This window comes from Pelophylax lessonae (assembly GCF_965119305.1).
Source record: "Pelophylax lessonae genome assembly, chromosome: 6".
Classification (NCBI taxonomy): Eukaryota; Metazoa; Chordata; class Amphibia; order Anura; family Ranidae; genus Pelophylax; species Pelophylax lessonae.
The window spans coordinates 193,445,236-193,464,335 of NC_138773.1; the positions used below are offsets into that span (position 1 = coordinate 193,445,236).

At 42.9% G+C, this 19,100-nt stretch overlaps 1 protein-coding gene across 27 annotated transcripts in view; it reads left to right on the forward strand.

The window, feature by feature from the left end:
• Positions 1-19,100, forward strand: part of ABI2 (abl interactor 2) — a 136,059-nt gene that overhangs the window by 101,127 nt on the left and 15,832 nt on the right. For 13 of the 27 annotated variants that reach the window (XM_082260736.1, XM_082260733.1, XM_082260734.1 and 10 more), the window contains one exon: positions 5,663-5,767. The exons of the other annotated variants lie outside the window; for them this stretch is intronic. In XM_082260736.1, the coding sequence (XP_082116862.1) occupies positions 5,663-5,767 (105 nt within the window). The remainder of the gene's footprint in view (positions 1-5,662; positions 5,768-19,100) is intronic. 27 annotated transcript variants of the gene reach the window in all.

The window sequence follows — 19,100 nt, forward strand, 5'->3', positions numbered from 1 at the left end:
AAAAAAAGAGCGTCAATTTTGCAAAATAGCAATATTTTTCCCTTTTTTTATATGAAATTCCCCCCAAAAAAATGTAAAAATCAAAATTTTTTAACATTTTCGGCCAATTTGTTTTATGCTACCTATGTTTGGTAAAAAAAATTGCAAAAAGCGTATTTTGGTTTGCGCAAAAGTTATTGCGTTTACTGACTAAGGGAAAGATTTTTGTCATTTTTGTTGTTTTTTTTTTAACGCGTAATGGCGGCGATCCGCGATTTTTTTTTTTTGCGGTACTGCGACATTGCGGCGGACAGATCGGACCCTTGACTGACATTTTTGACACTTTTGGGGTTACCAGTGACATTTCTACAGTAATCAGTGCTATATATATGCACTGTTACTGTAAAAATACACTGGTAGTGAAGAGGATAACTTTATTTGAGAGGGAGGGGCTGTGTGTGTCCCTAGGGGCGTGATTCTTACTGTGATTGGCTGTGGCTTCAGCTGTATGCAGAGTGATCAACGGATCTACATAGTAGATCCATATGATCAGCTCTCATACAGAGGGGAGAATGACAGGCAGCTTGTTTACACAAGCTGCCTGACTTTCTCCCTCTCCCCTGCCGATCGCAGAGTGGCCGGCGGACATCGGGTCCGCCGGTCACACGCGCGGGGGGGTCCGTGACCACGCGGGAGCGCGCCTCCGGTGGCGCGCGCTCGCTCCCTAGACCCTCACAAGCTAGTGACGTAGCCCTACGTCACTTTGCCTGTGAGGGGCTGACCGCCGACGTAGATCGGCGTGCGGCGGTCGGCAAGTGGTTAATTGGATCAAGGTGAAAATGGAAGAACACAAGCCAAAAAAAGAAACTGAATGCAGCCCATCATATCTAAGAACTGGTTAACTGCAATTCAATCCATGTTTGATTTTGGGTTTAATACTGCTTTAGGCCCCTTTCACACTTGTGCGACTTGTCTTGCAACTTGGGACTGCAAAGTCTCATGACAAGTCAAACTCCATGGCTTCCAATGAGTACCATTCATATCTGTGTGATTTCAAGTCGCAACAACTTCAAAGTAGTCCCTGCGCTACTTTGCTATGAGTTTGATGCGTTTTGAGGTATATAGACCTCAAAATTACACAGGCATTGCTTCAAGTCCAGTCAAGATTGCGGCAAAATCACACGACTTTTAGGTCGCACAAGTGTGAAAGGGGCCTTAAGGCCACATTCGCATAGCTTGTTACACGCAGCTTGCAGATTCTTGTGGCTGGAAAGACCAGGGCTTGCAAATAGCTGCAGCCGCTAAGTCTGACACTGTCCTTAGCTGCCTCTGTCTGCATGTAGCCGCACACAGAGTGGATAGATGTCCCGAGCCTGGACGCAGTCAGCTGCATTCAGGTTTGAACATCTGTCCTGATCAGCAAGTAACTGCTGTGAACCTGTCATTAGTTTAAATAGGTTAAGCAGGTGCTGCTATTCGCATCCCCAGGTTTTTCCAGCCAGAAGAATCCACTGGTTCTTGCTGCTGGAATCCAGAGGCTGCTTGTACCGGCTGCGGGAAAGGCCTTAATGTAAAATATATTCATAGGTTCCAGGTCAATGTGTGTCTGAAATGTGTTTTTTTTATTTGTGTTTGCATCTAATTTTAATGACCGTTCCTGTGACAGTAAAGCAGAAAATGTAGTGGTGTAGTTAAAGGCAGAAGGTTCAATCAAAGCCAGTTAGCCAATCAGGAGAGAGAGGGGGGCAGGGTCAAACAGCAGCTTCATGTCTGAATGGAGACACAGAGCTGAAGCTCGGCTTGGGTGCCTCCATAGCAATTTGCTTGCTGTGGGGGGTACTCAATAGGAGGGAGTGGCCAGGAGCAGCAACAAGGGACAAGGGATCCTTACAAAGGAGGTAAGTATAAGCTCCTGTTCACATAGGGGCGATCCGACTTCGGGTGGCGACCTCCAAGATCGCGGTGCGAGCAGCGCGCTGCGACCTCGGAGCGGCCGCCACGGACTAAATAACATTGAAGTCTATGGCGGTCGCCTCCTGGTCGCCCCAAAGAAGCTCCGGACCCTTTTTCTAAGTCGGAGCGACTTGTGTCGCTCCTATTAGAACGGGTCCGCAGCTTCCCTATGGAAGGCGACCTGTGAGGCGACCAGGTCGCCTCACAGGTCGCCTCTATGTGAACGGGGGCTAACATGTTTGTTGTTTGTTTGTTTTGTTTTTTTAACGAGACTTTACAATCCCTTTAAAGCACAACTCCAACCAAATATAACAAGATCAAAACAAATGCCTGATTAAAGATAAAATAACAAAGTCGGCTTTACTGCAATATTTACCTTGAATGCAGAGATTTCCAACAGGTTTTTTTTTTTTTTTGGCCCTATATGTTCTCAGTTTGATGGTCAGCATCATTCAGCCCTCTTCCTATGTGTTCAGGTAATTCTGTGGCTGGCTAGTGATAGGAGAAGCAGTCAGTGATGGGCTCATTTTTGTTACTCTGCTTTCTCCTCCTATCAGTATGCTTTTGTTAGTACGTGAACTGAATGCATCCTTGTGCTGCTTCTTCCTCTCACTTGTCAGCCCTGCTATACATGGACTGTAAGAGGCTGATATCCGGTACTTACATTGGCAAAATTCAAGTACTTACACTGCTTGCATTTCAAATATATTTAGTTTTATTTTAATGAATACAGGGCACTATAATTTCTTTTTTAAAATCCTCCTAGCTGTACATTGATTTGATTCATTTAGGCCAGGTTTCTACATTTAATCAATTTAGGAACAATTTTATGTGCGTTATGTAATATAGCCAGCTATCATCATCCTTAATTATTCATTCATTTTTACCTTGAGACTAGTGAAAATACAAGACTAGCCAGTGACCTTTAAATGTCCATCTCTAAGGTTTCTGCATATTGCGCTACAGGAAAAAATTATTGCATTTGTGGTATATCTCACTTGTCATGTGCTTTTATTATATTTGCTTGTTAATATATTTTTCTACTATATTCTCTCATCTACATCGTTAACATTATTAATGCAATCAATGTACGGTATTATAACATTTACTTGTGCTTTTTACTTTTTACATTCTTTGGCCCTATGCTTAATTTATGTTTGTTGTGCCAAATATATTTAACATAGAAGGTAAAAATGTGTGCTATGAGTTTTTTGAGATTAGGCAATGTTAGTTGGTATGCTTGCATCTGAATAGCACATCATCTCCCACTTGAGGTTTTTGATAAAGAGGTGGCATGCTCTCTGTACCTAATTTATAATGCGCACCTTTGCCTTACCCAAGTAAAAAAACATAAACATAAATAGGCATGCTTATCCGAATAAAGGATAGCATGATGCTTATGTTTTCAACTTTCCTCTGCATGTCTTGGTCCTTTTCATATACATGTGTTTCTGTGCACCCCTCATTTACCAGCATCTTGAGAAATAAGTTCACATAGATTAATTAGACTCCAATAAAGACATTGCATTCTCCGTACCAAAGGATTGGATGCAGCTCATTTTTTTCTGATTTAGACAAGCATACTTTTTTTTTTTTAAACTAAACTAACCTGTATCTTCACTCGGGTCATGATGCAGTAATTCACGTCTTTAGATTTGGAATTGTAATATTGACCATCTTGTGTTATCCTGTTTTATCAATAATTTAGTGAGGTCAGAAAATATCTATATACGTTTTTTTCTGCTACTATATTGTGGTGAATTTTGATATATCCAGCATTACAGCACAGAGCACTGGTACAGAAAGTGGAAGAGCTACAGGTAGTAATGTTAACAAAGACAAGTTTTGATTTGTAGCTTTTGGATTAGGGTCTGGTTCCTTTTGGTAATGTCTAGAAGAGATAATATCTCAACTTTTTTCTGAAAAGGTTTTCTTTAACTTACGTTAGATGTATCTTTCCAGTTAAAATTGTCTCTTGAAATAAATGCTTCCCTGACCGTTTCCAGTTGTCAGAACATCTACTATAGGGGGTTTTTATTTATGTTTAGCTTGCTTAGCTAAGTTGCACATTATTTAGTAGATATTTTATCTTGAAGCACAAGACATCTGGGGTTAGGTGGCAAAAACCTTATTAAATGTAGGGTGCATTATATTTTGGTAAAATCGCCATGCACTGCGCTTTGTGCGTTACCGAGCCACAGGTCCATTCTAGTTGATTTTTTTGTGCTTTTGTGAAGTAGGACTGTTTACACCTGCCTTCCATTTTATATCTTGAAAAGAGGCTCCATCTTTGTTGCTATATAGGTAATACATTATTAAAAACACTTTTCTTGGATGTTGCTGATAAAAAAAAAAAAAATTGTTCTGATAAATGAATGTGTCAATTTGCTAGACTTGGCCAAACTATGCTTAAACATTCTGTCCATGGGTTCTATGTAAAATAGGTACATAAGTTTGACTGTACAGAATGATCTACTTATTTATTTAGCCATACATACCCAGAGCATAGTATTCTTGCGCGCGTGCGCACACACATTTTAGTTTTGGTACTTTTAAAAAGCCCTGACTGTTGGTCAGGTGAATTTATTTGGTCTCTAAATATTTTCACCTTCCTGCTTATTAGCTTGACAATAATTAGGCTACAACAAGAAACTTTATTTGTGTATAAATAAAGCATCCACGCAATTTCAAGACACACCAACGCCAGTATATCCAGTTCTGCCTTCCCCCATCCCCATGTGGTGCCATACTTACTTTACCCTATGTGAAGCATTCCTTTCCCAAACCACTGTCCGTATAATAAATGTCCTCACTAACTGCATGCCGAGCACTGCGAACCCCCCCCCTTCACCTTTTTGCTTTGTTGGTCTGCTGCCACCCTCGCTGATAACTATAGACAAAGTGGAAGTGCGCTTAGGCATAGCAGACAGATACACTGAACTATTATTTCAAGACTACAGCAAAGCCTACAGTAATGTGGCCTGCCACCAGATAGCATTTTTGCATCTTTCATGTGGCTTGTATATGTATGTTGGAACAAGTATGTGACCATAAATGTTGTAAACCAGTAAAAGCAACCAAAATCCTTTTACTCTTTATATATCCCATAGTATACTGTATAGTAATGGTAGAATATTTGGATACTCTTCAGTAAGTAGAGTAGCAGGGCTGGTCCTTTTTAGAAGCTGGCATACTAAGATATAACATGTAAGCCTTCCTTCTTTCATCTGGAGCTATAGGTTTCAAAGCAAATGTTTGAAATGGGGACAAGCTGCTTATTATCCATAACCACACCCACTGTATACTTACAAGGCTGCACTTTCAACCACATCAAAGCTAATTATTACCTTGCTCACATTGCTATAGACTTTGCTACTAAGTGTTGGGCTTGATGCACTGATGTGTGATTGTCCGTTCCAATTTAAATATAACATTTAGAAAAAAAAAATGGCCATGCTTTTTCATTTGCTTGCTCTTAGAAGTCTTAGTAACTTAGTAGGCCAGCTGTGTTGTAAATTGCAGACGTACACACTTCAGTGAATCCGTCTCACATTTGCCAAAACATCTGTACACTTAACAATTCCCTTTCCTTTTTCTTGCTTTCCTGCATTCTAGGATCTCCATCCACCACATATCTGTCTGGCTTCTTAATTCTTGCTCTACATTTGTTTACCCCTCTCTAGCTCTCTCTTTAATTCTCTAATATTGCTCTTAACTTTCTGGCTCACAGATAGACCACCTGTTCTTTTCTGTGGAATGCTTGTCAGACTGGTAAACAAAAGGGACATGAAGCAGCCAGCAATTGCAAGAAATGTGAGGGTGAAAAAAGTGCTAGGTCAGTACACTTTGACCAGTCCTAATTATAGTGTAATCTCTAAGAATACATTTTCAACAGTCACACTTTAAATGTAACTGCTTTTTTTGCTGATAACCCAAAACGTAATAGATGAATAAAATCGCCAATTGCTGATGCAGCAAGTCAAGCACATGATGCAGGAAATGTGTAACTAAATATCCATGTGCAGACACTCGGTGGATTGCTCTGTACTCCGAAACCAAATTGCCCAAGAGTGCCAGCTTCGTCCGAGTGTGTAAATGGCACATTGACATTCAGAAGGCTGCCTGCCATAATTAAATGCATTACAAAACCTGCTGACATCAGCCATGGTGGTTTTTAACATTTGAGTCTGGTTTTGAGCCTCTTTTGAAGTATAATAATATGTTAAGGCTGCTGATGCCATGCAAGTATTGAACAATGTTTTACTCTGAATAGTTTGAATGGTGAGGCTTAAAAAAACATTTATAATGTAGTATAAAAGAAGGTATCATGCTTTTTTTTTTAGAAAAAATATGGAGGAATTGGAATGCATTATGTTAGAGCTCGCTCTGCATCATCAGGATAGAAAAGGATGTCATAGAGACCATATGTAACCAAGCAGGTGTATAGACAGCTGAATAATAATGTTCTCACTTGCCAAAAGGTTTATAACCTAATGAGCATTCTTTTAGGAGTCACTTGCCAGCCTTTGGTATGTGGCCCCCTGCCAGCCTACAGGGCAAGTACTTTCACTTGAAGCCTTATTTCAACTGTGAGCTTCTACGTGCTACAGACTTTACACTACTTGCATTTAATATGATATGTATGAAGGAATACATGCATGAAAGTGTTTTTCCTTCAAAAAATAATACGACTTGAGTTGCTCTTTAAATGGCATAAAGAATATGCCATGACAAGGCTTTTAGCAACAAAGCTGCCTGTTATGTTGGGGTTACTGGGGAAAAGCATTTTTCAGGGTACCTAATCCTGGTCAGCATATTAGATTTGCTACTATGCAAAGAAAAATAAATTAGTTGGCTGGATGCATTCACCGATTTAAGTCTCATTTAAATGACATTTTGAATTTTCATTAGACTAGAGCGAAGTTATGACCACACTGGAAGTTACTAGGCTATTATTATTATCATAATTCTTGCTATCATTTTGGTTAAAAGATATGAAGAAATTCTAATGGGGTTTATGCCTCATGGGTAGTGAAAGACAGAACCAGCACAAGGCAAAATTATTTTCTGAGTGAAATTTTCTGTTTCTAAAGTTCATACAGTGTATATATGGGCATGTGGTGCCTTTTTTGTTCTGAAGTTTACTGGAGCACAGAGAAGAGCATTGGTGGAGGGACATCTGTGGATTGCCATGTCTGTAATTGTACACATTGTGTGAATTTAGGCTTGCATTAAAAGACTTTGATCTACAGATGTTATTGCTGCAAGTAAGATGTGTCCTTACCAAGTTGAGCTAGCTTACAAACAGTTTATCCAGACTGACAACGACCACCCTCCAGTTAGATGCACCTCTGCTTAACAGTACACTTTATTAGGTAGTGTCAGTCATAAAAATTAGGCTAATATTGCTGCTATTTTGTGACTTCTAATCCTCACCCCATGTTCATTTGCCTGTGTGATGGTTTTGAAATACCAAGGTTTAGATTGTTGACCTTATGATGTCGGCAATCTTTGTCAGGAAGATTACACGCATAATCATCAATTAAGAACCAATTGATCATAATACATTTACAAAAAAATACTGAAGTTCCTCTTAGTCTTTTTTTTCACATTCTTCTTTTCTCTTTATAATAAGCAAAAATATTTAGGCAGGTAGTTGGAGCCCATTCCCATCACTTGTACATAAAAAGTTGTGCAAATGTAACACATTACAGTCCTCCAAACATCACCAAATGTGTGCAAGTCATGGCTAGGGTATTCAAAATGTATGTCCAGCCAAAACTTTTATATAGTTTGGGATACAATGGGGAAGGCTTGGAACCCCTGTCAGTTTTACTGCTGCCTGGGGTACCATGAGAGATTTCCTTGACTTCCTGTCATGGTGACAGCAGTTTCAGTAGAGAGAGAGTGAGGAAACCCCTGCAACAGTGGTACAGGCAGCAATAAAAAGCTTTCATGATTCTAGATGTCACTGTTTAATGGAGCCCTTGCTAGCAGTAAAACCAGACAGTGTGTGGTTTTCTTCACGCCACCAATGTATTTAAAGATACTTGTGTGGAGCCATGATGTGGATTTACTAAAGGAAATTCACTTTGCAAGGGAATTTTCACTTAGCTTAGTGAACAAGTGGAACTCTAGTGACTACCATCACCCAATCATGTGCAAGCAATAATACTGTTTCTTGCAGTCAATTGGGGTACTCTTTGCAAAGTGAATTTCAAATTCACTGAGTTAGGGAAAAGGCTCTTGCAGACTGAACAGCCAATTTGCTATTAGTAAATAAACCCCATGACAGACAACATTTTTAGCCAGCTCCAAAAGTGCTTGCCATCTTGCCATATACCTTTCAGGCATTTAAAACTTTTTTCTCTCTCTCGTTTGATGGACACAGCTCCTGATCTTCATAACTATAGGGTTACACTGCCCCATACAGAAGTAGGATACTAGGCAGAAAAAATCTGGCTACTCCTATGAACAGTCCCAGGGGGTATACTCCCTCTCCCTACTATAGGTACTCAGTTTTTTTTTTTTTTCTGCCTAGTCAGGAGTAAGGATCTAGTTCCTTGATAGGATCTCTGGTCCTGGCAATTTTTTTCCTTTTTTGAAAATATTTTTTTTCTTGTGAGATCTACAATCAACTCACCCCTCATGTTTAACACTGGTTTGGGACATCCAAATTGATATGAAGATCAGGAGCTGTGTCCGTCAATGAACGTAAGAGAAAATGGGATTTTTGACTTACTGTAAAATCCATTTCTCTGATGTTCATTGACGGACACAGCACCTGCCCCTCTGTGGAGTTGTAATTCTTCTGACACTGCTTGTAACTAAACTGAGTACCTATAGCAGGGAGAGGGAGTACACCCCCTGGGACTGCCCATAGGCTTAGCCAGATTTTTTTCTGCCTTGTGTCCTACTCCTGTAGGGGGCAGTATAACCCAATGGTTATGAAGATCAGGAGCTATGTCCGTCAATGAACATCAGAGAAGTGGATTTTACAGTAGGTCAAAAATCCCATTTTCCATAACACCAGTAAAATTTATTGGAGCGTTTTACATCTTTCCATACAAATATATATGATTGGCTTCAACATTACTTTAAGGTAGCTAAGGCATTATTTGTATGGCACATAAAAATGCCCTGTATGGTTGAAATAATATATAGATCAGAGTCAAAGTAAGTAGCAAATTTTATAAACTTGGAAGTGAAACCAACATTGTTGGTTGCATAATATCAGGTATAAATCAAGGGCGAGAGTTTACAACAGCTCTGCACTTGTTTACTGGGGTATGAAAGTTGCACTGTTGGCCCTTTATCCTCAAACATTCTACTAAAGCGTGATTGTTGTGAAATCCTATTCATATTTCCTCATTTATTGTCTTGCTCATTTCCTTAGCATGCAAACATCATTCTTGGTAGGACAGTGGAGCCCTTTAGTTGGCATTATCGAGAAAATACTCCTAAGAGATTTTGTAACATTCATATTAGGATAGCCCAGATGCTAACAGTGTATGTGTGTATATGTGTGTGTGTGTGTGTGTGTATATATATATATATATATATATATATATTGGTGGCTTTCAGCTCATCTGCATTGTTGGGTCTGGTGTCTCCCATCTTTCTCTTGGCAATACCCCACAGATTCTCTATTGGGTTTAGGTAAGACAAGTTTGCTGGCCAATCAAGCACAGTGATAACCCTGATCATTAAACCAGGTATTGGTATTTTTGGCAGTGTGGGCAGGTGCCAAGTCCTGCTGGAAAATAAAATCGGCATCGCCATGAAGCTGGTCAGCAGAGGGAAGCATGAAGTGCTCTAGAATTTCCTGGTAGAGGGCTGCGCTGGCTTTGGACTTGATAAAACACAGTGGACCAACACCAGCAGATGATATGGTTCCCTAAATCACACTGGAAACTTCACACTAGACCTTGTGCAACTTTGATTCTGTGCCTCTCCACTCTTCCTCCAGACTCTGGACCTTGATTTCCAAATGAAATGCAAAATTTTGCACAGTCTGTTATAATTTGGGAGCCTTGTCATTTGCTGGTGTTGGTCCACTGTGTTATCAAGTCCAAAGAATGTTAACAAATTAGCAAGTATGCTGGGTGGCAGGGTGCAGAAGGGCAGTCATGTCATATGGCTACTCATTGACCACCATCTGCTATTTTTGGGGAACTACAAAAACCTAATTATAAAATCGATAGAAACTAAAGTTAAGTTAAAAAGAACATTAAGATAAATGCAGGTTTTGAAATGCTATAGCAGAGGTCTCCCACCTGTTTGAAAAGTTTTTTGTAAATATGATTAACCGAAATCGTCCATTGTTGGGGTTCTTCTGCCTTGTACCCACTGACACTATTTAACTGCTTCCTGGCCAGCCAATGTAAATAAATGGTCGGATGGGCACTCTGTGCTTCTGGAGGACATCCCCTAGAGCAGTGTTTCTCAACTCTGGTCCTCAGGGCACACTAACAGGCCAGGTTTGCAAGATAACTGAATTACATCACAGGTGATATAATTTGCTGCTCAGTGATTCCTGTATTCTAGTCTGCATCTCCCCAAGGTAATACTTAAAATCTGGCCTGTTAGTGTGCCCTGAGGACCGGAGTCGAGAAACACTGCCCTAGAGCATGTGGTGGCATGATCTATTACCATTGTGTTCACGGAACACAGCTGATAACTGATCACAATACTGGGCCACTGTGAGTGCAATTAGCAATCACTGTAAGAAAAAAAAGAAAATCCCTGATCAAAAAAGTGGAAAAGTGCACGACGACCAAGTGCATGGAATGATGGTAGCATCTTCTCTTTCAATATAGAGCAGTACATCTGTGAATTTATGATCCCATCAATGAAATGCAGCTCCCCAATACCAGCAGCACTCATGACGCCCCACAGAAGGACACTGCCACCACCATGTTTCATTGTAGGCACCATGCAATTTTTTTTTTGTTCTCCTCGCCTTTGCAACACCATACAGTTTTGAAGTTATTAGTTTCAAAAAAAATTATTTTAGTCTCATAACTCCAGAGTACAGAGTCCCAGTAGTTGTCTTCTTTTTCAGCATGCATGGGTCCTGGAAAATCGTAGACGGGCTTTTTTGTGCATGGGCTTCAGGAGGGGCTTCCTTTGTGGACGAAAACATGCATGCCATTCCCCTCCGCCTTGTACTCTGTATTGTCTCACTGGAAACAATCGCCCTAGTTTGGTTTTCTACATCTTTTAGCTAACTGCTGTGAACATGCATGATGATTTTCTTCAATCCTTCTCATCGGAAGATGCACAGAGCAGCCTCAATCCTCCTCTTCTGGGCTCCCCCTTGAGGTGTTCACTTCCTTGGGCAGCCTGGACAACTGTGAGATGGTTGCAGTTCCATCTTTGTTAAATTTTTGTATCACTTTGGCTACAGTATTCTGACTGATGTGTAAAGCTTTGCTGATCATCTTGTAGCCTTAACCTTTCTTGTGTAAAGAAATTTTCTTTCTCAGGCCTTGTGACATTCCTCTTCCATATGGTGCCATTGCTGACCGCGTGATATAGGAAGGGGTTTTCTTTAAGTGACGCCCTTTTATAATCAACTGTCTGCTGGACACCTGTTTAATGAATACTTATTTCTAGTTAAATTTTTGTTAATTTCACAATTTGGTTGTCTAAAATGTAGCTTTGCTCCTAAGACTTTCATTGGGGTGTATTTATTTATGCAAAATGGTCTTGAATTTGTTAGGAAAAATCCTTTTTTGTGTGCGCAAATTAACAAATCTTGGTTGCAATCAAATGCGCCTGTGGGAGTATTTTGTAGTATAGTGTCCCATAGAAAATGTTGATTCTGAAAGGAAAGTAAAGGTTTTCTGACAAATCTGTTGGGGAGTACTCATTTTATGCTGAGCACTGTATATATAGTAGCGCAGTGTTGCTATGGTGACATGATACTGCTGTGGCGGTGATCATGTTCTGTGACTGGCTGCTCTGATATTACTGTATGTCAGTGCCGCCAGCCATTACCTCTGATCACCACCACAGCAGTACGGTTTCTCTAGTCAGAGCAGCCCTTTCTCGGTGTCCCTAGTCAGCGCACTCCACTAGGGCTGAAACAACTAATCGATTAATCGATTATAATCGTCAACTAATCGATTATGAAAATAGTTGTCAACTATTTTCGTAATCGATTAATCGTCAGCTGATTAGTTGTCCTTCATACAGAATGCATTATTTGTTTACATATCAGAAAATACAGTGCAACACACATACAGCTCAGTACACCATCCATACATGTCAGTAGATGACAGAGAACTTGTGAATGTGTGAGGAGCAATGCCTCATGGGAAATGTAGTCCTGGGCAAGAGAAGGACCCAAGTGATTCTAAAAGAAGAGGTTTTTTAACCTTGCTATAGGGACACTCTGTACAGTACTATACTTTGCTGCTTCCTATAGGGGCACTTTGAAGGCAGAAGGGGCTGGAAGTGCCATGGGGGGGGGGGGGGGGCAGAAGAGGAGAATCAGTGCTGCTCTGTGAAAAATCATTACACAGAGAGGATAAGTATGACAAGATTGTTGTTAAAAAGAAAAGAATCCAACGTTTACAATCACTGTAAGGGCTCTGTGCTGGGAAGATCAGCTTCTGAACCCAGAGAAGGTGGAGGCCGATAGACTAGAGGTGATATAAGGCATTACAATTACATTTAAAGTAAAAGTTTATTAGTATTGTGCATTATACTGTATTTACAATTATTATATCCATGAAAAAAAAAGTCTCAGCTTTTAGTACTACTTTAATATATAAATGTTGTTATTTTCCCCCCTCCACCCTTCATATACCTTCATGTCTGACTCCCAGTTAAAATATCCGGCATATCCGACTTCTGGGCATATTTTTTATATACATACACATGAAAAAAAAAAGCATGCTGCTGCTACTAAAGGTCTTCTGCTTCCCATACATTTAGTATTGGATTTTTGGACAAAAATATTTGCATCTATATTTGTTCAAAAATGATTTGTATATTCGTTGAATGGACAAGTGTTGTTTGAAAATTCCACTTGCTTTTAACAATAAATTTTAAAATGAATATAACTTCTGAGCAAAAACCACATACACTATTTGAAGATTTGTTTGATCGAGAAGTTTTCTATTCTGCTCCTTCAAATTTTCCTGTCACTGTGGTTGACACCGGACACCAATATACACTAATGGTTAGAAAAATCGGATGAATGTTTTTAAAAATTTTCTAAAAAAAATTTAGTTTGTGTATGGCCAGCATAAGTGACAGCAGGCACAGGGAGCTTGTATAAAACTACCTGCCTATTAATAAGGGAGTCTATCATGATTATATACAAATCCGGTCTGAAAATTTGCAAAACAGTGTTTTAGGTCTTTTAAAAAATATTGATCTCGGAGTCTGATATATACCACATTTAAACCTGTAATAATACATATATCTGTTTCAGAGTGGATTAAATATCCAACTATATAGCTGGATAGTTATATTTACCACTACGTATAGATATTCAAGAATATTAACTAAATTATACACTTTTTTTTTTTTTTTTTTTAGGTTTTTATTCGATTAATCGAAGCAATAATCGGCCAACTAATCGATTATGAAAATAATCGTTAGTTGCAGCCCTACACTCCACTCTGTGTCCCTAGTCGGCGCACTTCACTCTGTGTCCCCAATCACACCACCCACTTAGTGTCCCCAATCATTGTTGCACCAGTCATATTGTTCCTAATTACCACCACACCAGTCATATTGTTCCTTATTACCATCACACCAGACATATTGTCCATAATTACCACCACACCAGACATATTGTCCCTAATCGCCACCACAACAGTCAACTTGTTTGCTGACCATGTCAGCCTAAACTGACCCATCTGCACATCCTGCTGGCTATATTCCTGCAAGACACCAGAAAAGTGAACATGGCATTTCTGGTGGCAGCACGTGCCAGTAGGCTAGGCATGCTAGGCTTATAGGAACTGAGACTGCTATAGGTGACGCTACAATACATCATATTACCTGACCACTTGTATAGAAGTGACAACTGCAGTACATTGGTTTTGACACAATTGGTTGATTTGTGTGATACGCCAGATACAATGTCCGCTATATAATATGACCAGACAGTGTAAAAGTCTCACATGTGTTATCACCATACTTGTATTCTAAGTTTTCCCATACTGTGTGTGAGACATATCTTATTAAATTTTGTGTAAAAAAAAAAAAAAATACATTTCTCTGACAGTCGCCGCCCACTCATACAGTCTTCACCAATGGGTATTGACCTCTTATCCACAGGAGCAAGCTAGGCATAAGACTTGTTAAAAACAAAGCAATTTACATAGACCCACCTGTAGGGGGCTGTCTCTTTGGTCCAATACCCCCCTGCTATCAGCCATCCCAACTGTTTGTCTTCTGCCTAGTTAGGAGTAAGATAGGCTTCCATGTGCTGGGGCTACATGTCTCAGCCTGCCTTCTGTTTTATACTTTTATTTTCTGCAAAGTGTTTTTTCTTTGCACTACTAGCTTTTTATTTGTCAGCGCTTAGTTAGTCGGATCTTCGGAAGACTACAGCGTTTGCGGAGCTGGGAATCGGACTGGTCGTCCTGGGACTCCAGGACAGAGGATCTTATGGAATCCCAGCCCGCCATTGAGCGTTTAGCAGGCTATGCGTGCGCCCTGGCATAGCAAACGACCTTGCCCTGTCCTCAGGGGCTAAAGCCTGTGAGGTGGCTACCTCGCCGGGATGCCTCAACATGCGGTTTCTGGATCGTGCGACGCATCTTATTTCGGCTGCCGGCCCTCCCGCCATCTGGGGTGGGGGGTTTCCCGGGATATTGAGGCGCCCACGCCATATGGAGCAGTAAGTACCTTCCGTGTGGGGCCTCTGTTTGGGGATGGCAGTCTGCTGAGGTCTGTGCTCTCCCCTCATCTCTGCGTCCGGGGCTCGCATCCCTCCCGGTCCCTGCAGGGGCCTCTTGGCGCCGGTTTTGCTGTGGGGGGGGAGGTCTGTGGGGGTCCCTATCCCCTTGTCAGTGTGTTTGGGGGTGCAGACATGCGGACCGATGCGGTGCAAAAAAACGCGGGTCCGCCATTTTGGGTGTGGGCAGCTGCTCTGGCCTCACTGTGGGCACTTTCTGCAGCTCTCTATGTAGTGTTTTTTGGCACCTTCGGGCGCCATCTTGTGTGTGGCTAGGTGTTTTTCTTTGCACATGTTCGGCGGCCATTTTCCCGGAGCCTCCCATTCAGATGCATTGGCAACCATTTTCCCTTGGACAGATTCCTGTTCAGCCTCTTGCAGATGACATCACTTCCTTTACTGTATGCAGAGATCGTTCCTGGCAGCGTGGTAACACTTCTGGGGGTTCTTTTTGCTGGTTTTGGGGAATATTCTTCTGTTTTCAGTGCTTCATCTCAGGGGGGTGCCTTAGTGTAATCCTTATTGCAGTGCATTGCGGTGGGTCACTGCGATCGCGTCTTAAAGGGCCAGCGATACTGTTTTTTCTCATGAAGTCCCAGGACTGCAAATTCCCCCCCAGCCTTAGTGAGTGATTCAGGTACTCCTGAATCTTCACCTTCCCTTGCTGCTGCACTTGCGACTTTAGCGTCCAAGGTGGATTTGTTGATGTCAGAGCGGGATTCTAGGAAAAGAGCGAGGACTTCATTGTCCTCCTGAGTCTGATATGGTTGCCCTGGACAGTCCACCCCCTGAGGGGTCTCAGTCCTTGCATTCTGATATAGAGGTGGAAGGGGAGGAGGAGGATGATCCTTATCCTGAAGCGGCTAAAGAACGCGCGGCTGTGTCTGCGCTCATTGCTTCTGTTAAAGAGACAATACGTTTAGAGGATGAGCCCAACCCACCGGGTAAGCAGTCGTCCTTTGGGACTCGCAGAACCCGAAAATCGGCACAAGTGTTTCCTTGTCCCGCTGAGTTTCACGAAACAATGAATTAGCAATGGCGTAATGTAAAGTGCCCTTTTGTGGTACCAAACGGTTTCAGTTGCGTTACCCTTTCGCGTCTGTCAACTACCTTTCAGACGCTCCAGGAGTTCATGTGGACCAACGTTCAGAAGTCGACCTTGTCCCCTTCTGTTCGTCTCCCTTACCTGGGAATGGTCCTGGACTCTGCCCAAGCAAAGGTTTTTCTGCCGGAGGACCAGCTCCGGACTCTGCAGGACGAGGTCAGGTCCCTCCGGGACAAGGATTCCTCGCCACTCCGGGCCTGCATGCGGTCCCTGGGGTTGATGGTGTCCGCCTTTGAGGCAATTCCATTTGCACAGTTCCACACGCGATCTCTTCAAGCGGAGATCCTGGCCAGATGGGACAGGCTTCCTCAATCCTTGGAAAAGAGAATATCTCTGAGTCGCCACGTCAGGGAGAGTCTTCTCTGGTGGCTCCAGTCCCCGGCTTTGACGGAAGGCAAGTCCTTCCGCCCGTTATTGTGGACGGTGATCACAACGGATGCCAGCCTGTCGGGCTGGGGTGGCGTTCTGGGCGTTCTGTCTGCCCAGGGCACTTGGTCGAAAGAGGAATCCTCCCTACCGATCAACATATTGGAACTGCGAGCGATCAGGCTGTGCTTGCTCCATTGGTCGGATCAACTTCGGGGCCGCCCTGTGCGGGTGCAGATGGACAACGCCACTGAGGTGGCTTACATCAATCACCAAGGGGGCACCAGGAGGGCCCAGGAAGTGACCGACATCCTGTCTTGGGCCAAGACGCACGTCCCGGCGATTTCGGCAGTTCACATTCCGGGTGTGGAGAATTGGCAGGCCGGCTATCTCTGAGCCGCTAGACCCTGGACCAGGGAGAATGGTCCCTACACCCAGAGGTGTTTCAGATGCTGTGTGCGAGATGGGGAACCCCAGATGTGGATCTGTTCGCATCTCGGCTAAACAACAAGGTGGGAAAGTTCGTGGCAAGAACGCGCGATCCTCTGGCAGACGCCTCCGGACTGGCCGCACCGGTCTTGGTACGCGGACATCATACAACTGGTCTAGCCTCCACGGCGGGTCCCGTTACAGGACGATCTGCTGTCCCAGGGGCCGATCTTCCATCCTGCTTTATAGTCGCTGGCTTTAACGGCATGGCTGTTGAAAGCCAGGTCCTGAGAGACAGGGGTCTCATCGGATGTCATTCCTACCCTGCTTAAGGCTAGGAAGGCCTCGTCCGGTAAGATCTATTACCATACCTGGAAGGCTTATTTTGCCTGGTGGGAATCCAGGGGCATCCCTCTTTCCTTTTCAGTGGTGAGGGTGTTGGTCTTCCTGCAAACTGGTGTGGACCACGATTAAGGGCCAGTTATCTGCACTGGCTATCCTTTTCCAGCACCCCTTGGCATCTAATTTTTTGATTCGCACCTTTATTCAGGGACTGTCATTTGGCTCCTCCTCGGAGGGCGCCTTTACCTCCTTGGGACTTGAACTTGGTTCTGTCCGTTTTGCAACGTCCTCCCTTTGAAAACATCAGGGAAATTTCTTTACCTCTGCTGTCATGAAAGGTTGCCTTTCTGGTGGCGATCACTTCTGCCCGCAGAGTGTCGGAGTTGGCGGCCCTGTCTTGCCGCTCCCCTTACCTGGTGGTTCATAGGGATAAGGTGGTCTTGCGACCTAACCAATCTTTCCTTCCTAAGGTGGTTTCTGATTTTCACCTAAACGAGGACATTGTCCTACCTTCGCTGTATGCGAATTCTAAGCATCCTAAGGAGTTTGCTTTACATTCCTTGGATGTTGTCCGGGCGATCAGGGTTTACCTGTCGTCCACTGAATCCTTTCGGAAGTCGGATTCTCTTTTTGTCCTTCCTGAGGGACCTCGGAAGGGTACGGCTGCGTCTGCGGCAACCATTTCAAGATGGATCAGACAGACGATTGTTCAGGCCTATTCGATTAAGGAACGGGTACCGCCCTTTCCTGTCAAGGCGCACTCTACCAGAGCGGTGATAGTGTCCTGGGCTTTCCGACATCATGCTTCGGTGGCCCAGGTGTGCAAGGCTGCGACTTGGTAGTCCGTGCACACCTTCTCAAAATTTTACAAACTTGATGTTCTGGCATCTGCAGGTGCCTCCTTTGGCCGCAAAGTTCTGTGTGCGGCAGTGCCTTGAGGGGGCCCTGGCTTTGCCGGTCCCTGACTGTTGGGGTTGTTTTCCCCTTGTTTATTTGCTTTCCTTGGTTGTTGCTCCAGTTGAGCCTTTCTTTGTTACCCAGAGGATTTACCTTTCTGTTCAGATAAGGTTCCTTTCTCTGACTTGGGTGCTGCGTTGCCTTTGTGACGGTTGCGCTTCCCACCCCTCATGTCTACACTGCTTTGGGACATCCCATTGGTGAAGACTGTATGAGTGGGCAGCGACTGTCAGAGGACGTAAGAGAAAACGGAATATCTTACCGTAAAATTCCTTTCTCAGAGAGTCCTCTGACAGTCGCCGCCCCCGCCCCTCTTTTGGGGTTTTATGGATTCTAACTGCTTGCTACCAAACTGAGTTGGGATGGCTGATAGCAGGGGGGTATTGGACCAAAGGGACAGCCCCCTACAGGTGTGTCTATGTAAATTGCTTTGTTTTTAACAAGTCTTTTGCCTAGCTTGCTCCTGTAGATATGTGGTCAATACCCATTGGTGAAGACTGTATGAGTGGGCGGCGACTGTCCGAGGACTCAAACAAAGGAATTTTTTTACGGTAAGATTTTACAAAAATTCCGTCCCGTCCCCCCCCCCCCCCCCCCACTTTCCAAAATCTTGTGGCACAAAATAGTCTTCAAAAGACTCGCCATGTCTCCTAAATACCTTGGGGTGTTTACTCTCCAAAATGTGGTTATGTTGTGGAGATTTCAACTCTCCTGGTGCTCCAGAGCCTTTAAAAAAATAACATACATAGTCAGGAAATTAGATGTGTATATTTATGCCCCTAAGATGCCTGAAGGTGCTTTCTTGGATTATGGGTCCCTGTATAGGGCTAGGCTGTGAAAAATTCTCACAAATGTGGTATCGCCATACTCAGGAGTAGCAGAATGTGTTGGGGGGGGTGTAATTCTAAGTATGCCTATAATGTGTGTTAGAAATATCTTCTTGAGTGAAAATTTGTTATAAAAATAATACATTTTCATTTTCTTTCCTGCATTTTCAAAAACCTGTGGCGAAAAATTACCTTTTCAAAAGACTCACTATATAGCTTT